The following is a 24,262-nucleotide window of genomic DNA, read 5'->3' as shown; positions in this document are numbered from 1 at the left end:
ACAGATGTCATCCTGGGCCGTGGAATTATCCGAATTCAACATCCGCTACGAACCTCACGGCCCCATCAAAGCTCAATGCCTTCTAGACTTTGTCAACGATCTCCAACAAACTCCTGAAGCGGACCAATGGACATTTTATGTTGATGGTTCATCCAACCCGAAGGGAGCAGGTGCTGGCATCGTACTAGAAGGCCCCAACGACATCCTCATCGAAAAATCCCTACACTTCGCCTTCAAGAACTCTAACAACCAAGCCGAATACGAAGCCATCCTCGCCGGCCTATCCCTGGCCCGCGAGGTTGGTATCAAGTCGCTAACATGCAAAACCGACGTCAGGCTCACTGTAGGCCATTTAAATAACGAGTTCCAGATCAAAGACCCTACCCTCCTATAATATTACCATCTAGTCCGGAAAGTTGTCCAGTCCGCCTTCGAATAAGTCCGCATACAACACATTCCCAGATCCGAAAATGTTAGAGCCGACATATTATCTAAACTGGCCAGCACCAAGTTAAAAAGTCGGCACTGATCCCTATTACAACAAACACTGCCCGCCCTTTCCATCATAAGTACTTGCCATAACCTAACCCAAGACCAAGCCGACAATTGGACAACCCCCTACATCCAGTACCTCAAAACCGGTAACCCTCCACCTAACACCGACAGAGTTTGGATAACTAAAGTCGCTAGGTATACGATGATAGGTGACGACCTTTACAAACGCGGATACGGCCAGCCACTTCTCAAATGTGTCGTAGTAGAACAAGCTCAGTACATAATTAAAGAATTACATTAGGGCATATGCGGCTACCATTCCGGCGCGCGCACCATGACTACCTGAATCCTTCGCATCGGTTACTTCTGGCCAACCATGGAGGCCGACTTCCAAGACTTCGTCAGGAAATGCATACCATGCCAGAAGCATGGCAACCTCATTCACCAGAAACAAGAACAATTTCATCCTATACTATCCCCGTGGCCCTTCGCAAAATGGGGAATGGACATCCTCAGCCCCTTCTCCCCTGGCAAAGGTCAAGTAAAATTCCTGATAGTAGTCGTCGACTACTTCACCAAGTGGATAGAAGCCAAACCACTTGCCACCATTACAGCCCAACAAGTACAATAATTCGTTTGGAAGGATATCATATGTCGATATGGCGTCCCACACACCATCATCACCGACAATGACCGACAATTTATAGATAAAGAACTCGCTAAGTTCTACATCGGCCTGGGCATCAAGCACGTAACCAACTATGTTGAACACCCCCAGACCAACGGACAGGCCGAGGCGGCAAACAAGGTTATACTAGTGAGTTACACAAGCGGTTAGACAACGCCAAAGGCCGATGGCTAGAAGAACTAGTATAATTGCTATGGGCCTACAGGTGTACCCCTCAATCAGCAACAAATGAGTCTTCGTTCATCCTAGTATATGGTGTAGACGCCATGATACCCGTTGAAATTGGTGAACCATCCCTGCGCCGAGAATTATATGACTCAGCCCAAAATCATCAAAACATGGCCACCCACCTTGACCTCCTACCCGAGCTAAGAGAAAAAGCTCAAATACGCAACTTAGCTGCCAAACAAAGAGTTGCCAGGAAATATAACGCCAACCTATGTCTGAGATCGTTCGCAAAAGGAGACTTAGTTTGGAGAATGGCCAGCAGTGCAAGAAAGAAGGATGGCAAGTTCTCCGCAAATTGGGACGACCCATACCGAATACGTGAAGACGCTAAGGGAGGAGCATATTGACTAGAGCAGTTGTCTGGGGAAGAAATACCCAATACATGGAATGTATCCCATCTAAAGTTTTACTTTAGTTAAGGACATGTTTTGTATCAAACACTTGTAACCCTGGGTGTACTCTTTTTCCTCACCTGGTTTTTTTTCCCTAAGGAGGGTTTTAGCCAGGGAGGTTTTAACGAGGCACCCCAGATTTCATGAATAAACAAAATGGTTCCCAACTTCACGACTATTCTTCACTTCACTTCTCGCATTCGTTTAAGTTCTCCACCCTTACCACAAGTAAGCGGCCTAGGTCGAACACCCTTAACTTGATGATTAATTCGTTTAAGTTTCCCACCCTTACCACAAGTAAGCGGCCTGGGTCGAACACCCTTAACTTGATGATTAATTCGTTTGAGTTCCCCACCCTTACCACAAGTAAGTGACCTAGGTCGAACACCCTTAACTTGATGATTAATTCGTTTAAGTTTTCCACCCTTATCACAAGTAAGCGGCCTGGGTTGAACACCCTTAACTTGATGATTAATTTGTTTAAGTTCCCCACCCTTAACACAAGTAAGCGGCCTGGGTCGAACACCCTTAACTTGATGATTAATTCGTTTAAGTTCCCCACCCTTACCACAAGTAAACGTCCTGGGCCGAACACCCTTAACAAATAATCGTGTTCGCATACTTTTCATACCTTAAACACACGGGCAATCGGCATAAAACAAACAAGATATGACATTTGTAGTAGCACAAAAGTAAGTAATGTACGAATTATTACAAACTTAGAATCATTAAGCAAATTGGAAATATTAAAATAACATTTCTAAGTTGTCTCCTGCTCGGCATCCTTAGCCATCACTCCATCACCACCAATATCGACATTCTCCACCCCCTTTTCCCCATCCCCTTCGAGACTAGATTCACCCTCGTCCACAAGTACCCCATCAACCACGTCCTTATTCACATCGAACCTTGCGTCGTTGACATCAACACTCTCATAAAAAAAGGCCGCTTGTCGCACACCCTTCTGAAAATCGTTGATATGTTCTTGTATGATGCAGCTCTTTAGATCCTCCATTTCCACCTCCAACCCGTCATGCTTTTCCTTTATTTCATCATAGTCGGCCTCAAGATCTGCAATCCGGCCTTTCAACTTTTCTTCAGAATCAAGGCAGCGCAACCTCTATGTAGCCAGCCTCTTCCTTTCCTCTTCCCACTCCTCATTTTCCTTCTTCCAGGCTTCCTTCTCCTCTGCATACTTGTCCACCTTCTCTTGAAGTTCATCAACATTCGTCCGGCTCCCCTCCTTCAGCTCCCTCTGGTACAAAGACCCCACACGCCAACTCAATATCAGCGTCTTGCTGCTGAATTCAACCATAACCTTCACCAAGGCGTTCGGCTCCATATTATCAATTGAATCTATCAACGATTCTGGCATGTTGATCTCGATGTCCTTCCTCACAGTAGTCTCTGGAAGTTCAATCAGTCTAGCATCCGGTCCCTTCACTCCACTTGATGAACCTGGCCCCATCAAGACGACCCGCACCTTCTTCACGTCTTTCCCCTTGCCAGGTCTGGCCGGCAACTCCGCCTTTCTTTTGGTTCCACCGTGCACATGCACGTCTACCAACGACCCATGCGGGTTGGGAACCTTAGTGCTCCCAGTGCCTTTAGCCTTTGCCGCTTTCTCCTTTCGCAAGGTTTGGAAAAGCGTCAAGTTCTTCTTGCCCATCTGTGCCATATGTCCTGCAACACACAACACACAAACCATCAAAATGCTCGAACATAAAATAATGCTCAAAATTACAGAAAGCTACCTTCAATATATATAATTGGGTGAACCAAATTATACACCCTAACTAAGCCCTTAGTGGGTATCTTATCGCTAAACTGCATCAAAGTATCCACCACCTCCTTCTCGGTCACCGACAAATCCTCCCTCAAAATCACCTTATACCTTCAAGGGTTGCCGGTCTAGAAAAATGGAAACTTAGTATTACCATCAGCTGTATAAAAATGTGACCGGCCAGCTTGCTTCACCACCACCTTGAAGAACCCATCTTTAAAGTGCTTAAATGACTGAGTGAATGCATCTAGTCTGTTGAAACCAGGCCGACTTATGAGCGACAGCCACATTGTTGGACTCTTCAGCCTCGTAACAAAAAAGTACAAAAATGCTCGCGGAGATGGCTCTAGATATAACGCCATGCACAACAATCGGAACGCTTGCAAGTATGCCTAGTTATTCGGATGCAGCTGAGTAGAAGCGACATTCAACAACCAGAGCATTCCTATGGTGAACTCATCAAATGGCAGCCGAATGTGTAGTTGTGAGAAATGACACATGTACATATGGAAAAACTCCTCGGCAACTCCTTCTCGACCATGGCAAACACATTCCACAGCGGTTACCCTCTTCGGCACCACTATGTCCCTCCGAGCACCTTTCTCAAAAAGTGGCGTGCAATTCAACCACGATTTCAATAACTGCGATCACCGAAACAACGATTGTTGTGTTCACACGTCTGCCGCTACCCATTCTTACCCGGCCTTCGCCTGCCAACTGCTTTCCGCCAACTCCTCGGGTGGGTCTTCCCTAACCTCAATTATCCTCTCCATTGGGATCCTCCCTACGTTTTCTATTTCCTCCATATCACTATTATCGGCTCGACTACTCCCGCTACCTTCAGACCTCTCACTACTCGAACTCAACAACGAAACCCTATCACTAGTACTAGACATACCTGATTCTTTTAGGATGACAAAGGAAGTAAGGAAGATATCGGACAGCTCTAAACGCACACGAAGTAACTGATCCCAAATTTTTTTTTGCAAATGAAAGAAAGTGGGTGCACTACCAGCAATATCTTCATTTATAAACACGAATCTCAAACGTTACAACTCCTTCCCGCCAAAAGTCACAACTTATTCCAATCGTCATAAAGCATCAAAATGACGGCGCAAAACCTCTCTAGATTATACTTCTGACACCCCTTCACCTGCCACAAACCCCTTCACCTGCCACGAACCCCTTCACCTGCCACAAATCCCTTCACGTTTTCAGCCTTCACACTGTTCATCACACTTAAAGGCTAGGGGACTAGTGTACCACACCTAGTCGGTCTCGCTAGCATATCAGCACATATTATCCTTCACCGACATACTTATATCAACAAAGGCTGGGAGACTGGTGTACCACACCTAGCCAACTCAACCAAATAATAATAATAATAAACGATCACCACATCTATACGGAAAATAATTCAGGTAGCCGGCCCAAGCTGACCTAAGCCTAACCAGCCTAAACTGATAACCCAAGTCGCTAAAGGAACAGCCAGCCTAGGACGACATGCGAACAATGACGGCATAAGCCGCTAAAGAAGTAATCAGACTACACCGACCACTCTAAGAGACTTGACGAAACCAAAACACTCCTAAAAATCAGTAAGCCCACAATAATCAGGACTAAGGGCCTGGGCTAGGGCCCAGGCCCACCTATGGCCCAAACCAGGGCCCAACTCGTGGAATGGTTAAACACAATTAATAATCTATAAATACACTTGGACCCCACAAATTAAAGATACACATTCATTACTTCCTTAATCACCTGATTTGACTTTCTGAGAGCTTTCGCTAACTTGAGGTTCGGAGTCCCTTCTACAGGTAACCCCTCCCGGGTCCAAGCAGACATACGCCAACAGGGAAGAGGCCTACTGAGGAGACAGCGGACTAGGTAAGGTGACACTGGTGCCTAACTTATCTTATTTGTTCTCTGCAGGAACATGTTTTTTATATACCGTTACAGTGTTGTCGGGCGATAGGCCCTTGACTTTTGGTGTCGCTAAACGCCATTTTTAGACTGTCGGGTGGTAAAAGTTAGTTGATTCCAGGAGTTGGGTTTCGGGTGCCACCTTGTTTTTCTTATTTGTGTTTTCTTGGTAAAATGAAGATTCATGCTTCGTTAACCGTCGAATTGAGCTGAAATTTTGGCAGCTAATCCTAGACGCATGGATATTCACTTTTACTAGTGAGATCTTTGTTTTGAAGTTTGTGTTTAGAGAAATGATTTTCACCGTTTTGATGTACTTTATGTATGTATATGTTTGAGATTGTAATTGTTTGAAATAGAATTATTGATAAGTGAATATGAAGATGTGATTAAGGATGTATATGATGGGTTTATATTATGAAACAAAGGTATGTAGTGAAATCTTGTAAGGTATTTCTCGGGAGGAAATCCCATTGGTGATGTGTTTTATTAGGGTGTGCCTTGATAGTCAATATTGTTTCATCTTTTTGTGAAGTTATCATGAATTCTACTAGCTATTCATACTCACGTAAAGGAGAATTGTTAGGTGGGGAGAGTAGCAGGAGGTCCTGTTATAAGGATGGTTCCATTATTTTTATGATTGTGAAAGGGATTAACCTTGTATGTGGTAACTCGGTAAAGCAGGTTATATCACCAAAGGTGCATGGCTTCACTAGTCTGACACAAGTGCACGTATCCAAATAATATTAAGTCTAGATGAGTTTGATTTATAATATGGCATGAATAGTGATTGTGTTGTATATCTTGGAATAAAACCTTATATGTATATGAAATGTTTTAAAGTGCTTTTATATAATTTATTCAGTTAGTTTAGCTTTGCACTTTGTGTCTTATGTTGTTTGTCTTTTCTTTTGCAATAATCACCTTATTGGTATGAGCAGATGAATATGTAGGTGTAGTGGCACCTCTTGTGATTGAGGCACCATTAGTTTGGGTGGTCGAGCATATTAGATCTAGTTAGGTATAGTTTGGTAATAGAAGTATAGTATAGTAGATTAAGAATGTATATGCGTGATTAGAGATGGCAAATAAACTCGTCCCCGTGGATATTGTCCGAACCCGTCCCCATTTTGACGGGGAATCCCCACATTGACTGGGTATGGATATGGGTATGGGGAACCCCCCACTTTTTCAATTGGGTATGGGGATGGTTATGGGGATGTACATATCCCCGCCATAATATCCGTCCCTGCCATATCTCTATCATCGTTTAAATTATTAAAATATTCACAATTAATTAAGAAACCCTATATATATATATATATATATATATATATATATTTCAATTTTTTATTTCTTCTAATTATTTGGTTTATTATGAAACTCATTAGCATCTCCAATATATTTTTCATCTTATCATAACATTTATGTAATTATGTTAAGATGATGTATGTCAATTAAAATTTTATGTCTCATATTTGAATATTTCTATTATTTTTTAATATTTTTATTTATTATATATTTTTCTTTCACCTGAGTATGTTTAATACTCTCAATTTAAGTGTTTAATAACATAAACATTTAATTTACTAGGTAATATAAAAAAAAATACTTATTTTATTAATTTTTGTTTCATTTGAATAACTCTTTTGTTTCGCTAAAACAATTATTTCTCAACCATTGAGTATATATGTTAATATTTGAAAAGTGTTCTTAGATGTCTAAGGTATTTTTCATCTTATCATACCCTTAATTATACATTTATTTTCGTTTGTGCGATTTCTTTCAATAGTTTCTCAAATTATTTCTAAGACACACATCTTTTAATTTTTTAATATTTTTATTTAATGTTTATTTTCATCATGTAGAATACTATTTTAGTACATTTTATCTAATTATTTTTTATTTTCTAACTCATTATATCAATCATACTGTAATTTTTTCACTATAATTGTATAAATAAATTTTATTTACTACAATATCAAAATTTAATGTAATTGTCATGAATATTTTTTTATCACCATCCAACATATATTGGAGTTCAAAAGATACAATATCTATGTCAAAATTTTATTATTATGTTTATTATTTGTTATTTCCGTCATTTTTATTAAGTGATGTATTATCATTTTTATTAGTGTATAAAAAGAGATTCATTAAAATTTAAAAAATTGAAGTAAACAAACATTTAAAATATATTTTAATTTGAATATTTGTTTTCCATTAAATTTTTTTAAAAATATTTTTAAATTTTATCAACTAGGTTTCATTAATGTTTGTAGTTTACAAATTTAATAAATGTTTTGGTTCTCATGAAATTTTATTTGGTATTCTAATCTAAAATGTAAACAATTATAATTTATTTCAAATATTTGATATCGAAGAAACAATCATTCTTCTAATTTTGAATATTTGATAATATTATGTTTCCTTTACCGTAATTCTTTATTATTTATAAAATAATTAAAATTTATATTGAAGTAGTAAGGAAACGAGTACAGGTATGTATACGAGATTATACCCGTTACCCGGTGGAGAATGGGTATGAGATAAAAGTTTGATAATGAGATGGTACATTTGAAGTAACGTTACTTTGTTAAAAAAATTAGTGGATTACTTCTCTTAAAACATCTATTTTGTATCTTGTTTAAAATTTGTCAAACTTAATTTTATTTTTACTTTCATTATTTTAGTTTTTATATTCTAGGGAAAAAATAATTTTCACAATAATTTTTCAATGCAAATAACATTAGAACATTAATATATACTTGAAAAACATATTTCATAAAACTTTAACACTAAATATAGATGACTATAATATTAATATAATTGAAAAAGTGAACAAATTTGTATAAAGTTTTCAAATATATTAATAGAAATCATTTATAGCATTATTTGTATTCATGCACAATTAACAATATATATCACATATTTAAGAGTGCCATAATTAACAAAGAAAGTAGTTTTTTTAATTATTAATTAGGAAGACAAATGTACTATCCACAGAGCTACATCTTTTTTTAACCGTATATTTCTCTAAAAAAATTGACAATTTACATAGAATATCAATTTATATATATATATATATATATATATATATATATATAATATTAAGAAATTATTTATAAATAATTAGAAATTAATGAAAAAACAACCTCTAATGAAAATATAGTATTTTAAACTATTGTTTTGTATTTGTATAAAATTATATATTCTAAAACTATTTTTTGTTTATATTTAAATGTAAAGAAAAAGTTTCTTATTATTGAAAAATAGTAATTAATTTCCAAATTTAATAAATAATTATAAACAATTAAAAAATCAATCAAATAAATAAATAATCAACCGTGACTATTAAGGAAGGATCCGTTGTTACTGATCGCAAAATCCAAAATCTCTAATGAGTCACATTTACTTAGAGTCACAACCTTTCACATAACTGTCCACTAGGCATATTTATACAAACTTAGGTCATTTAAAAAAAAAACAACAACAATTATTATCAAAAAGAAAGAAGCATATCATAAAAGACATCAAAATTAGCGCGCGAAGGCTACCCGCGCTTTGTTCTTATATTTCCCTCTATCATCATTCAATCCCACACTCTATCTATAGACTATGCAGGTCACCGCCGCGCTCCCACCGGCCCATGGCGGAGACGCCGCCACTGACGGCAAGCGTGGCAAAAGGCGTGGCAGTTACAACTGTGGTCGCTGTGGTCTTCCCAAAAAAGGTCACAACTGCACCATCAAGACTCCTGTGTCTGCTTCCATCACTACTGCCCCTCCTGATTCTTCTCTCTCCGTTGTATCCGTTCCTTCCTCTGCTGCATCTGGCCTCCGGCATCCTTCCTCTAGTCTCCGTCGCGCTCTGTCGTTTGACGATCTTGATGAAGGCGGTTCTGGATTCGATCCGTCCGAACAGGAAGAAAGAGTGGATGCAGATTTGTTTTCTGAAACCGATCCTGATCTGGATCTGGATGCGGAGTCGTGTGGACTGCCGGTGAATCTTCTGTGGGATGTGATGAGGAGGCTGCCGCCGGCGGGGCTGCTGTCCGCCGCGAAGGTGTGCCGTGGGTGGAGGGAGACGGCGAAGAGGATATGGAGAGCGGCTGAGGAGTTGAAACTTAGGGTTCCCGTCAACGTTACAGTTGGGTTTGTTGCCTCGATGTTGCAGAAATGTCCTGGGATTGTGAGACTCTCGCTTAGAATGGAGAGGTAGGACCTCCATCTGCGATGTCGTTTTGATTGAGAAAGTGACGAGTGGATATGATAAAAATTGTTCAAAGATTGTTTTGGCACTTGAAAGAAAAAGTGATAACCTAGATAAAAAAAGGGATAACGTAGATAATCATATTTAAACATGTAAACAAGAGTTTCTGTGTTGATCCAGATCGATCCTTTTAATCTAAATAGAGAGATTAGTGATATGCCCTTCAAAAAGGATAATGTGGACACAAAATAATTAAAAAAGGAAATAAATGGATTGAATTTTGAAAATGGGATCAGAAAATGCCATTGATGTTTTTTTCTTTCATGAATCTAACATGTTTGTTGTTGTGCTGCAGTGATTTTGATTCAACTATGCTGGCTTGCGTCGCTTTTTCATGTCCTAATCTTGAGAGTATGGAAATCTCCACATTCGATGCTGCAACCATTAGGATTAATGGGTATTGATCGATCTTATCTTTTTAATCTGATCTTTTAATTTTAATCATTTTACGCATCGTATGATCTTTATTTATTGCTAGTATGCTGTGTAAAAGTTAGTTCTGGTTTACTGTCTTTGTTTTTGATCTGTTTAATTTCTTACACAGTCATTCTTGGCCTTTCTATACTTATATAATTCTAGATATTTGCATATGCATGTTTAACCAAAGAATGCTGCCTCTTTCTTTCTAGCTTTATCTAATATTCGATTATGATAACACAGGGATGAACTAGGCCGGTTTGTTGCTGATAAAAAAAGTCTCAAAAGCCTCAAGATGGAAGGATGTTCTAACTTGGGGTGTTTTTTCCTCTGTTCGTCAAGTCTTTCTACACTCTGGCTATCAGATTTGCACTCTCTGTCTAAAATGGTGATTATTTGCCTTTTCTTTCGTACTTTTTCTTATGTTATTTATGACATGGTCAATAACTATATGTTTCCGAGTTTGTGAATTGAATTCTAGTTGCTAACATGCCTGAAATTGTAGGTATTTAATTGTCCCCAATTGAGGGAGATTTCCTTGGAGTTTTCTTGCCAAGAAAATGATAGTACAGATCTCACCACTATGATTGAAGGCTTGGGGAGAAGTTGCCCGAGATTGCAAAACATACATATAGCTTCAGAACGGCTTTCACACTCTGCTGTGCTAGCTCTTACTGCTGCTCAGTTGAGGTTTGTCATTTGTTTTTGGCATCTTGATCTCTATTTTCTCAGTTAGCATCGACAATATGCCTTCATGTTTAAATTTCTCCTCTATAAAAGAAAGGTGGCAATGTACAATGTTTTGAACTTTGCATCTGTATTTGTTAGTGTTCATATTATCTGGTGGTGAATGAACCAAACATTTAACATGACCAAACATGACCATTTCCAATTTTATGCTGCACTCAAGTGTCGTGCTTAAGAAAGGAAACGAAACAAATAACATGTCTACAATATTAGTATGTATACACTCTCACAAGCCCACACACATGCACACAGGACGCTCACAAATTACCAGGCAACAATCAACTTAGAATTTTGATCCCGATTTTAATATTTATATCCGAAATCCCATGGTGATGCCTTTTATATAATCAGTGAGAATGTCATTTTTATGTACTTTATTTTTTTTTTAATTTAATGAACTTATTGAAGTTTTGTTTCAATACAATTAAGGGGGCTGCGAATGCTTTCTCTTGTTCTTGGGTCTGAAATCACTGATGCATCTGTTGCTGCAATTTCCTCAAGCTATCCAAATCTTGAACTGCTTGATCTCAGTGGGTATGTACCTGATTCTTACTGTAATCAAATTCTATAGGAATCTTCAATGTAGTAAATCCGTGGAACTTAATACTGTACAAAGAGATAAAAGACAATATAATATAACATTTTATTTCAGGGATGCATTGTTTTCTTCTTATTTTCCTTGTTTATCTCTTGGAAAGTGTGTATAATGGATAATTTTTTTCACAGATCTAGTGTTAGTGACAGTGGCATTAGTATGATTTGCAATGTGTTCCCTGATACCCTGAAAAGACTCCTTCTTGCTGTTTGCCCCAACGTGACTTCAAGTAATTTTCTATTGCATATTCAATAACTTGACAACTTTTATGCGAGCTTGAGTTTCTGCTTTCTAATCTGCTGCTATTTAACTTAGGTGGTATTCAGTTTGCGACATTTCAGTTGCCGCTCCTTGAAATCATGGACTGTGGCATGACCATATGTGATCCTAATTTGCAAAATCCAGCTGCTGACGAAAACAACTGCAAATTACAGAAAACATCTGTCTCTAATGTACACCTTATAAACCAGAAACTAATTATCAAACACAGCCGTTTAAGGAAACTCAGTTTCTGGGGCTGCACAGGCTTAGACGTGAGTTTCATTAGACTAAAGATCTCTATGCTATATAGTCTTTCCAATGCTTCTAATCTCTGAATCTTTTTTTCAATGGATATGCAGGCCCTGTATTTAAACTGCCCACGACTCATTGATCTGAATCTGAATTCTTGTACAAATTTGCATCCAGGTAGTTCATACTCCTGTTCTTCCGTAATCATCATGTCAAAATAGAAGTCATCACATTAAGATTTCCTTTACGAATGGAAAATTTGATTATTTTCTTTTAACTTGACTGGTTCAGGAAGACTTTTGCTCCAGTGCCCCACTTTGGAAAATGTGCATGCATCAGGTTGTCAGGATATGTTAATAGGCGCCATACAGAGTCAGGTAACCAAGTAATTCTTCAGATGATTTCTTTCATAATAGATTACTGTATTTTAAGACGTGAGCTTCATGAGTTAATGTAAGGGTCTAAAGAACTAGATGGTACACAAGAAAATGCAGTTTGTGACTAAGCAAGCATATAAAATACTTTGGACTTAATTGGATTGAAATTCCATACTTCTTCGGTTCTGATATTGGAAATATGTATTTTGTACTCAGGTTCGCGATGCTTCTTATGCTGCTACGGAAAACCATTCACCTTCTAAACGTCTACCTGATGGCTCCAAAAGGGTTCAGGTTCCACATTTACTCAGCGAGGAGGTAATGTGACATGTTCCACTTTTTACCTCTTTTCTTGGTTTGTGTGGAAAAGTTAAATGCACTGTGCATCAATAATACAAAAGGATCACATGTTTCTCAAACGAATTGGTGTTTGTTTCAATGCCCTTTCAGACAAGATTTTTTTGATATAGAACATGTAATGGTGTTATTATAAACTATTTTGTTTATTTGCAGTCCCCTGAACCTGAAAAAAAACGGAGGAGGATCGATAGACAGCATTGTAATGTGCTTCGGGGCTGATAATTGTATTTCCTTCAACTGATTCTCTAATGTATACATGTGCAATGAGTTATTATTTAAATTCTAGATTCATTATGCATCCTTAGTTATATAAATTTTCATGTTAGCCGTTGGCGCCTAGAACTGTCTTACAAGACAATTGTTGTATGATATTTGCATGACTGTCTCATATTGTAATAAAGTTAAACACTATTTTTTATGAAGTTTTTCCAGTCACTCATTGGGTGCTGTATGGGGGTGATAGACTAAGTGTCAATATAGTATACATGCTCGACTTCTTCGATTAGTCAAAATATTTTTCTTAGAAGAATTATTTGTTTCTGAAATTAGTGAGTTTAGTTTTTGTATAATAATGGTTCGTTTTTTCATAAAATGAACCAAATATTTAAAAATTGAATTTTGTGAATAGTATAAATTAGTCTTAGCTTTTAAAAAGATCTCCAGAAGAATAGTTTGTAGATTATTTTATATTAAAGTCACTTCCTCCCTTAAATATCAATAAAAATAATAATGTGGAATGAATTTAATTGTTATTTTTATTATTTTGATAGTCTGCTCTCGAATTGCGTATCTCAATCTCAGGATTTTTTGGGAGGGGTGGAGAGGAGATTGCGAGTATCTCAAAACTTTAAATGTTTTTTAAGATTCCCAATATGAATAACTCTTAAGTATTTTATATACATGGAAGTATTTTATGTGCATGACAACTAGGTTCAAATGCATCTCCTACCATCAATTAAGAAAAGCAGGTATCCTATTGACTTAAAAACCATTTTTTTTTTAAAGAAATACAAATAAACTTAAAGTAAGTTATCAATTAATTTGACTTAATCTCAATACTTGAATTAGCATTTTCTGTATAGAATCAATTTGATTTTTTATGTTAAATTAGTATTATTATTGTTGAAAAAATTTGGATCATCATCTTCTACATTAGAATTTTTTTTAACATGTAATATCTTTCAAACAACATTAATGCGTGAATAAAATTGATTCTTTTAAAAAATACCGAGACTCATTTGAATAAAAGAAATATAAAGGTTTAAATGAACAATAATCTTAAATATAATGATGATGGCAAGCAATTTCTGTACATTATTTTCAGTCTCCACCTAATGAAGAGAAAAGGAAAAAAAAAAATAGCAGATTCATAAAGCTAATTTCCTTCCATTAATAGTGAGGCAACAACTGTGGTTCACAGTAACACAGGATTTTCTTGCAAACGCAGACATTGCAAAATATTTTGAAGACAATTCTGAAATATTGGATAACAATTTGCGTTTGGTAATATATAGAAGTTGAAAGGAACAATTTGAGGATATTAGAATAAGCATATTTTCTGGCAAAGTAATTGTCAGAAGAATATATCATTGTCGTCTTAAAGAGTCATTAAGTTTGTGACAGTGACTCATTATCATATTAAAGACTCATTAATTCCCTGACATTGACTCATTAGTATCACTACTGTTTAAGCTCAGAACATCTCTCACCCCAAAAAAAAATGATAAATTGCATCACGTATTTCAATACATCTTTAATTAGTATTGTAAAAATAGATAAATTACTCGTTCTTGTTGAATTTCTGAAGAATTTTTCTGGTTATAGTATGTTTTAAGTAAGAGCTAAATAAAATATATTCATAATAATTTTTTTTCATTTTAATTAAATTTTGTTATATTAGATTATAACTGTTTTGTAAGTTTGGTTTAAACTATAATATTTTATAAAGCTTACATCTTTATATGTAGTTTTTATTTACGTTTTAATTTTCATTAATTTAAAATTTAGTTTAATTATTATTTTTTTTATTTGTAAGATCTAGAATATTATAATATCTTTTCAGATGGCTAAATTTATTGTTTAAAAGAACTGTATTTTATAAGAAACTGGGATGAAGGGGATGTGCATGACAGGAGTGTCTAAAATTTTAACAATATTACTTCTGCAAGTAACTGCATTTAAGAGGAAAACAATTCTTAAACTTTACCTTGTTTAGTATAATATTATAATGAGAACGATCATGTATTATTTCAATAAACTCCACACACCAGCCATCACCAAATTCCCTTCATATAGTACCAAAATAAAAGGCTATTTATTCGTAAAATAATGATTAATATAAAGTCTTCGTAATAAAAAAAATAGAAAAATCATTTTAAATTAAAGACAAATAATAATATTTTGTTACACATTTATTCTTCTAGTAGCTATATGTTTTTAGTTTTCACTTTTTAGTTATTGGTTAGACGTTCATAACATAAAATACAATTCTAGATATTACAAGAAATTCTCTTTTAATAATATTGACAAATTATCTTGGCACCACATAAAATTTAAAATATTGACAAATGATGTAAATTTTATGTGATAGTAAGATCTTATATCGGCAAATGACAAATGTAAAATATTTTAGAATCTTATGCTCTCCGGTACATTATATAAAAATATCTTATTAATAACTAATTTTAAAATTTAAAATTTATTAGTTACATTATAATAACTAATATAGATATAATTTATAAAATAAAAAATTATTGATTACTTAAATAGTCAATATTATAATTAAAAAATTATAATTTGATCTCTAAATTGGTCACTAATTACTTGGATAATAATTTAAAAATTAATTCTTTGGTAATAAAAACCTTGATAGTTTTTAGTGATCAATTTTCTTTAGTAATTAAATTTTAGAAATTGATTTAGAGACCAAATATAATTTTTTATTGATAATATTGACTATTTTAATAACAAATAATTTTTTATTTTGTAAATTAATGTCTAAATTGATTACTATAATAATTAATAACTTTTAGCACTAAAATTGATTATTAATGAAATATTTTCTCACACCGATAAAAAACAATTTTTGTCACTAAATTTGCTCTTTAATTCTTTAGCTTTTATACCTTATCATGTCTAAAATTGTTTTTTCTTTAATCTTGACAGATGTGAGAGGCAAGACAGTTTACATTAGACTTATATTATTCATACACTATATTTATATAACATTTTAATAATACTATTTTTCTCTTTATCGATCTAGTTTCATCATATATTTTTTTCTCTAATTCTTTATTTGTTATGAATTTTTTGTATTAATTAATTCAATTTCTCCTTATATTAATCCAACCAAGTACTGTTGAGTCATTAAATTAAGAAAACTGTCATGAGTGGTACTAATTATACAATCTCACAATAATAATTTATATAAAAAAAAGGGAGACATATAAATAGGTGGCATAAAACGAAGTTTGTATAAAAAGAAGTTTGTATATAGTGATGATAATAACTCTTCACAAATATATATATAAAAGAATAATAAAGTGAACTGATATGAATATAGACATGCATAAATGCTCTTTGTGCGTGCACATGATGTTGTCTTCCAATCTAGCATGTTTGGGAACATTTCAAGTACTGGCTACTCCATTCTAGACCTAAAACAAAAACTAACATCCATGCAATACAATTTAATATTATACAAATAAAAAATTTGATGAATACAAGGAATCAATGATGGCGGAGAAGAAAAAAGGACAAGTTGAAAAGTAGAAAATGAAAAATATATAACTACAAGACAAACAACTTATTAAACTTATTACGCAAGCACACAACGATTAAAGAAACATGAAAGTCTTGGAACATAATTTAGAGTGATTATCGTTTGTGTTCATAATTTATACTTAGACATCTCACTGCTTTGTTTGAAATAATATTATATAACAAACCATAATAATAATAATAATAATGATGCACAATTTAACTATATTTTAACACCCTGCTCTTTCCATCTGTGTCTGCAGTTACTAAGTCAACCACCACTAGCGATGCTGGAACAGGTTATGCTAATTACTGCTCTAGCTCCTGTTCTTGCATTTCTCCATGGCTCTTGGTGCTGAGACACAACAACAAAACCATTTTCATTTCATAATGGAGGGATATTGATTATTATATATACATGGAATCATGAGTAATGAGTAGGGTTTCTTTTTTTGTATAAAGAGTAAGTAAAAGTAAAAGTACATCAAATAAATTAAGATACTAACCCAGTCCAATGGCTTCCTTTCCTTTCATGATACGTAAACGCTTGCATGATTCAACAAACATCCTGGTTGACACAAACAAATTAGTCCATGTTATTTATTAATTAAATTATACAATAATTGAGAATTAGGAAGTAATCTAAATATATATGTGGAAACACTTGAGAAAATTTTCTGTTCTGATAATACATATATTTTAATGTGAAGGTTGTGCACTATTAATCTGAATATATATATATAGCATAATAAGAGGAATGCTTATTCTGATGCACATGGACATGATTAAAAAAATTGAGATGATCACACATAATTTCCTTAAAACATGCACATTTTTTTACGCAAAGTTTATTGGATAAGGACTTGTTTGAAATAACAATGTGATGTGCATACGAAGTTCCTGTCTTGTTTTTGTGGTTTTATTTTCTCTTTTCTTTTTCTTTCTTATTGAAACTATTTTAGAAGTTGAAATAATTATATAAATAATTTGGGTAGATGAAGTGGAAGATAACTTACTCCCATGGAACATCACCGACAAGCATCCAGTCACCATCCCTGTCTTCATAGGTTGGGACACAGTCAGAGCTGTTCAAAAGATCCATCAACTTGCTCTCATTCATGAAATCCTTAAAGCCTTGGGATTCACAATTTCCTTCAATATATCAACACCACACCATTCAATCTTATTATGTTCACATGCATGGATAATTAAATTTAAGATCCATATCTTTTGTTGCTTCAATATAATAAGGGAAAAAGAAAGAAATTAATGAGTGGTTAATTATAGTTACCAATGGTGAAAGAGCTAAACATTTTTCCCAAGGCATCAGAGAGTTGTGGGTAACTGTTGTACATCTTCAAGTCCACTTTGCGGAGATAAGGTGCTCCATCCATGCTAACTTTCACAAAGCTTGCATTAGGGCTGTTATTCTTCTCACTTTCCTCTACCATCTTCTTTTGTGCTGCAAACATGTTCTTCCTGAAAGCCCTCACTGGTGGCCATCCCACAACTTGCTCCCTAAAATTTTTTTATTCATCATATTCATAACTATCACTAACTCTATTTGTCTTCATGCTTATGCACTTTTCTATGTTATTACATCAAAAGATTATTGCTTTGTAGATCCAGTTTCATATTCTCTCTTACAGTGAAAATTTTTAGTCACTGGTTTTTACTTCCTTCTCTAAATTCTATTCAGACACCTCAAGTTGACCATATCATTAATATAAACACTGATAAAAACATCCTTATTAAACTTACGTGTTTTAACTCCATGAAACATAATGAAAAAGTTACAGATAGAAAATTAGCAGGAACAAGTCTCCATATACAAGAAGAATTAAAGGCAGTAACAACATAAAACCACTAAAGTTTGTGTAAAAATTATTGGTTTGTTGTATAGCAGTAGTACTTACTTAGCAGGAGGTTTGGCGGGATCGGGAAGCAAAAGGGTTTTCTCCTTAGGCGAAGTGTTTGGCTTATTACGTGGATCTGTTCCATCAGCAGAAGAAACTTCCTTTGGGGAGAGGTTAAGCTTCAAATCAACGGTGGTTGTTTCAGTCTCAGTTTCAGAGAACCCTCTCTTTCTCACTCCTTCTGCTGCTGCTGCTGCTGGTGGTGGTTCAGTTGCAGTGGCTCCATTCCCAGGTAGTCCAAGTCCGAGCCTGAGTTCAGTTTCCTCAAACACCATCTTCGAGTTTCACTCTTGTTCTTTTCTTCTTCCACTTTATCACTCTTTCTCTCTCTAAGCATTCAGGGATTTGGCTCTTTTGTGCAATAATAATAACAGTAGTGGGGTGAGGTATATAGGGGCAGCCACGTTAATTCGTTAACAGTTTGGGTGAAGTGGGCATTAATACAACAAGCGATGGGGTGGTTTGTCATTTTAACAACTTCATGGAGCAATGGGTCTCTGCCACGTGGAGGAATGTGCGACCGAGACCTTTACAACCTTGTTGGGATAGGCAACGACAACGTCATGTTATCTTCCTATGATTGTTGAGTGGAAGAAGTGGAAGTGGATGCCCACTTCTTCTTGCTTACCTCCTTTTACATTTTTCTTTTTTCTTTTATTTATTTATTTATTTTTCATTATCATAACCCCTCTAGGGTTTTCTATTTTCACAGAAACGGTGGTAAATTTATACTATTTACTATTTTGTTCTTCCGTGTATCGTTCCAGCTACCTCACTGCTATCATGCAGATGTGGTATTTACTACCTATCAGCGTCATGTATAACTTTTTTCTTGGCTAACTTTCTACTGCATGCACGCACTCACACCTCACAAATTAATACGACATGTGAGTTAGCAACTGTAAATGTTTTTTCTTCTTTCAGGAAAACAAAAATAGAAAGGACTTTATGTATCTTTCGTGTTGCTGACAAATGTTTAGGATTAAATGTGCATTGCATTATGGTATTCTTCATCCAGCAGAGATCGTGGTTGCAGGGTGTGAACTCAGTTATTCATCTTTGGATTTAGCATCATCATCAGTTAGTTGTCGGTCTGCGATCCATCATGTATAATTTGGGACCAGTGAATAACAATCCTAGACTCAAGGACTTCATTTCTGAAGTAGATTTCTTATTTCACAAAAATGGTTTTCTATATATATATACGTCAAGTACATTTACACTAACAAGAGTAAAATATTTTTTTTTGGATATGGCGAGAATGTCATTGATCTTTTGAAGTGATTTGCTATAAACTGTGACAAAAGTAAATCATGCTTTGTGTAGTGTAGCCTTTGTGATATATAACAGCTTTTGGACACTGACGTCATCGGAAAAAGGGATTAGTGGCGAAGTTTAAATACTAAAAGTTTACGTAGAATCTTTTTGTGGTGAAGTTAAAAAGTTTTATATTGGGATGTGGTTAGTGGTGAAGATGATTCACCAACAGAAATTGTGGGATGAAAAGTAGATATAGAAGAAGGACATTACTGTTGTTGTTGTTGTAGCGTGCATACATGTACTAGATTTGTGGTATATTGATATCTGAGGTGTTGCTTTAGAATCGCACGAGAGCACAATTAAGTTGACCTATGCTACCTTTCAACAATGGGGCAAAAACAACATCGGATCGTGAGAAAATAATGAACTCAAGATTGTGTCTAAGATTTTCCTAGCCTAGGTAGATAGTTACACCCCGTGTTCGAAACAACAAATCTTGTTCGGCTATGACTTTGATTTGTGGGATGACTATACAATGCAAATTCAGAGACATCTTCCTAAGGAAATTGATTAAGTAATTGAGTCCATTAACATCTTCGAAATAACGAAAAAAAAAGAAAAAGCACTTTTCATCTGCATTTATCTTTTATCACTCCTCGTACAAGTTTGAGTTTCCCTTGTCTCTTTTAAGGTTAATGAAATTACTAGGTAAACTATACCATGTATGATAAAACGATCTAATTTTATTGGCTTATTTTGGTAATTTTGTGGTGTGTGGAAGAGTTTTTGGGGGTCTTTAATACCTTTTTAAAATTTTGATTTGAGGTTTGAATGAGGGTGGTCCTCCTCCAGTAAGAAAAACGTTGAAAAAATGGTAAAATAATGAAGAATAGATGTGAAGGAAAAAAAGGGTAGGTAATGAAGAGAATAAGAAAGAAGCATTGAAGGTAGGAAAAATGGTGAAGCAAGGAGGTTATTTCTGTGTTAGCCTTTTGCAGTACCCCTCCTTATGGGGTAATGAGATGAGAGGGAAGGGTGGAGGAAAGTGGGACCCATGGGTAACAGAGGCATGTGGTAAGATTCATTGGGTAGAGGTGGATGAAGTGTGAGGGCCCACAAAAAAGCCCATGTGAGTTTGTTGGCCGTATGTACCCTTAAGGGTCAAACCCTATGCCATGTGCGCCGCTGCAGGGCACCCCACTCACTATCCTCTCTTCCCAATTTTTTTTTTTTTTTTTTATTTCATCATCAAACCCTAACATTCTCTATCTAAAACTCTTTCCACTCATTCAATTCACAATCCATCTTCTCTTTTCTTATCCAAAAATCTTTTATTTCAATAAGACTGTTATCAATCACAAAAATTATTAATAAACCTCATATTCTCAAATTTATTTTAGACGTGGACGTTCTTTTATATGTATTATGACCTAATGATTGAATCTCCACCCATATATATCTATTCAGTAAATCATGAATATAAGTTTTACATTACTGTTTACCATGGCTCAACTAAGCGCATGGAATCATACTTTTTTGTTAAACCTTTCTCTGCATTATTTCACATAATGTAGTTTGGTACACAATATTATTCCTTATTAGAATGCACTGAGCCTGATTAATTGGAGAGACACAGAAAGAAAACATGTTGTGGATGAAAATAATTGTTCAATGATTGTTAATGATTTTAGATATCGGTAGTTCATATCGGTGTGTTTAAAAGACTAAAAAATAGAGGTGAAAGTGTTTGATAAAGTGCGAGAATCTAAGATCTAGCTAAAGCTATGGTGAAGCAGAAAAACCGAAGAACAGAAAGTGATCAAAAAGTTAGATGCAGCAGATATTTGGCGTGGCAGTGAGAGAGCTCTCGTGACTTTCCTAAGCTAACAAACATATACAACAACATCTGTTCATATAGAACTAAGTTGGTTTTCCAAACGTAAAAACTTTGGTTCCTTTACTTGTTCCGAATGATGTCCAATACTGTGGTTTGGTTGAGCTCCGTGACAAAGTTGAAATTGGGTTCCATGGTTACCAAAATTGTACACGCAGCGATAAAGGTTCCCTTCTCTTGATTACAGCATCCACCGAAAATCAAAATGACCATGTTACATAGAATTCCATGGAGTGGTTTTTGTCAATGTTTGAGAAACTATTTGTGTCAGTACTGCACATGCCACTGGTTTCGGTACTAGCTATGTATCCAGGGTCGACTTTAATTTGCTAAACACAACACAGAATATAGGCACTGCAACGAGAAATTAATTGAGTTCTGTTGTATACCAGCTAGCTAGGCTCATTATTTCACATGCATAACTCTCATATTTGGCTATACACTCCTTAGATCCAGCATGTTACATATTCTCTTTCATGAACAAAGTCTTAGTCCTAAACCTTACCATTGTCTCTTTGCTGACTTGTGCGACATGCATGTTTCTTTTTATAAATAAAGGCTAACAAAATAACTTTTTCATTTTCGTGTAAGAGGAGCTTTGTTCCACATGTTTTGTCTCTCACTCTTTGTTTCTGTTATTCATAAGAAAACCAAAAGGAACAAAACAAGACTAAGGCTTATGTTGAAATCAACTTTATGCTGGGAGGTGGGTGCAGAATAACTTCCAACCAGAATAACTTCTCACCTTTCTTAGCCATAAATGTCATTTAACTTGAGATTCTCTTTAACCATACACACAAATGCACACATTACGAATTCAGTACTGATTAAATATAAGACGGGCAAAGTTGCAGAGGTTGCTGCGTAAGTAAACCAGAAGAAAATATATAAGTCGGATTCTCTTGTAGTTTCAGCTTCATACCAAATATTCTAGACATACCCGACATTTTTGTTTTTTGGTATAAACGACAAAAGGAAGATTTAAAACATTATAATTTTGTGGAGGAGTGTTTAAGATACCCTCAATGGCACAGCGCAAAAGGAGTGAACTTCTTCCATTTCTCCCAATTTAAGTAAGTTGGTTTAGGAGTTCCACTTTGAATTAAGATGAATAAAATGACCACTATATAAGAAAAAAAAATCATAATCTATTTGATATTTGATAGAAAAATAGATAGCCTTGAGGTTCATGGTGTTTTTTTCACTCATGCGTCTTTAATCGTCAATAACATTACACGGATTATTTATGATTAATTGACGTATCAAAAAGTTTATCCATTCATATTACATGATAAAGTATAATATTTAATGACATTATTTTCATTTATAATTTTTATAATCTATTTTATTTCATTAGGATTCTTTATTATTTCAAAGAAATTAAGATTCGGTTAGAATATATTGGCAGTGTATCTAACACATTAGAAAATCCAACTTAAAATAATAATGAGTGGTTAATATGTTTATAATTCAATTAATTTCGAGTAGAAACGAGTTAATTTTTTCATTATACTTTATTATAAACTATAAGGAAACATAAATTTAAATTTTAAATATTAGCGTCTATCAAATTGCTATATTATTAACCTCGACTTAGTCGTCTCTAATTTGATGCAAATAATAAATTTATAAAAAATAAAATCACTTTTATATTTCTTTTAATAAATAAATACTTATGTTAGTTGGCTTAATTGTCGCTAAGTTAATTTGCTAAGGTAATTTAGAATAAATTTTAAAATAAAAAATTATTTTTTAAGTTTTTTATTAAATAAATATTTGTGTTGGGATCTTCATAGTGATGCTAAATAAAATATTGAAAATAAATAAAGTTAGTGTTAGTTTAACGCATATCAATTATTTTTTAACATTTAAATTTATTTAAGTTAGTATGGGTTAAATATGTATTAATCATTTGAAAAAATTAAAATAAATTTTAAAAATAAATAAGATTATCATCGTCAACTTAACAACACTGACCTTATTTATTTTTGGATTAAATATATTTTTAGTCCATAAACTTCAACGTGAAATTAAAATTCGTTCTTATCCTAAATTTTGAAACAATTTAATTTCAAACTTTAAGAATAAATATATAATTGTATTAAAAGTACTATATTCATTTTTTTATTTATGTTTGGGGTAAAAATGTATCAAAGTTTGATATAAACATGAATTTCAATTTCATGTTCAAGTTTTAGGGATTAAAAATATATTTAATCTTTTTTTTTTAATATTTTATTTATCTAACTTAACGAATGCTTAACTTACGCTAAATTATATATTATGAATTCATATATGTTTTTTACATTTTGATGAATGTGAGGGAAGAGATGAGTGTGCATAAAAGATAAGTTTAAACAGATTTATGAATGTGAAAGAAGAAGATGAGCAAAGACAAACCATAGTAGTGACTAGAGGATGCCATGGCCCCCCAAATATTTTTATATTTATGTAATTTTAAGTATATTTATTAAAAATTAAATATTTTTAATATATTTTATATATTTGATATTTTTGATATTTTTTTAAAAAATATACATTTATATTTATATATAAAAAAATTTCTTTTTGTTGTCCATATTTATTTTCAATTTTATTTTTTAATTTTTTTAAATAAAATTATATTATTAATATTATATTTTTATG

At 34.2% G+C, this 24,262-nt stretch overlaps 2 protein-coding genes across 2 annotated transcripts; one reads left to right on the top strand and one right to left on the bottom strand.

Moving 5' to 3' along the window:
• The first annotated feature begins 9,049 nt into the window (after positions 1-9,049).
• LOC114192067 (F-box/LRR-repeat protein 17-like) lies at positions 9,050-13,222 on the top strand. The gene is made up of 11 exons (XM_028081638.1): positions 9,050-9,726; positions 10,077-10,178; positions 10,442-10,586; positions 10,704-10,888; positions 11,375-11,479; positions 11,672-11,769; positions 11,856-12,073; positions 12,161-12,227; positions 12,342-12,427; positions 12,644-12,745; positions 12,941-13,222. Exons 1-11 carry the CDS (start codon positions 9,128-9,130, stop codon positions 13,004-13,006), a joined length of 1,773 nt encoding a protein of 590 aa, XP_027937439.1. The 5' UTR covers positions 9,050-9,127; the 3' UTR covers positions 13,007-13,222.
• A 3,333-nt stretch (positions 13,223-16,555) lies between these two features.
• LOC114192068 (auxin-induced protein AUX28-like) lies at positions 16,556-18,885 on the bottom strand. Its single transcript, XM_028081639.1, has 5 exons — positions 18,463-18,885; positions 17,838-18,064; positions 17,563-17,698; positions 17,053-17,114; positions 16,556-16,901 (listed from the first exon to the last, which is right to left on the bottom strand). The coding sequence occupies exons 1-5, from the start codon at positions 18,735-18,737 to the stop codon at positions 16,864-16,866; spliced, it is 738 nt and encodes a 245-aa protein (XP_027937440.1). The 5' UTR covers positions 18,738-18,885; the 3' UTR covers positions 16,556-16,863.
• Positions 18,886-24,262: the final 5,377 nt, after the last annotated feature.

This window comes from Vigna unguiculata, chromosome 7, assembly GCF_004118075.2.
Source record: "Vigna unguiculata cultivar IT97K-499-35 chromosome 7, ASM411807v1, whole genome shotgun sequence".
In the NCBI taxonomy this organism is placed as follows: domain Eukaryota; kingdom Viridiplantae; phylum Streptophyta; class Magnoliopsida; order Fabales; family Fabaceae; genus Vigna; species Vigna unguiculata.
Note: the sequence above shows the minus strand (reverse complement) of the source record. Positions and strands in the feature narration are given on the sequence as shown.

What these genes read in the sequence shown, in the direction of transcription:
- LOC114192067 (XM_028081638.1), top strand. Translation starts at nt 9,128, where the DNA reads ATGCAGGTCACCGCCGCGCTCCCACCGGCCCATGGCGGAGACGCCGCC. An exon ending in CTTACTGCTGCTCAGTTGAG is followed by an intron (nt 10,889 to 11,374) that starts GTTTGTCATTTG and finishes AATACAATTAAG; the next exon opens with GGGGCTGCGAATGCTTTCTC. An exon ending in TTGTACAAATTTGCATCCAG is followed by an intron (nt 12,228 to 12,341) that starts GTAGTTCATACT and finishes TGACTGGTTCAG; the next exon opens with GAAGACTTTTGCTCCAGTGC.
- LOC114192068 (XM_028081639.1), bottom strand. Translation starts at nt 18,737, where the DNA reads ATGGTGTTTGAGGAAACTGAACTCAGGCTCGGACTTGGACTACCTGGG. An exon ending in CCCGCCAAACCTCCTGCTAA is followed by an intron (nt 18,065 to 18,462) that starts GTAAGTACTACT and finishes AAAAAATTTTAG; the next exon opens with GGAGCAAGTTGTGGGATGGC. An exon ending in AAAGGAAGCCATTGGACTGG is followed by an intron (nt 16,902 to 17,052) that starts GTTAGTATCTTA and finishes GTTGTGTCTCAG; the next exon opens with CACCAAGAGCCATGGAGAAA.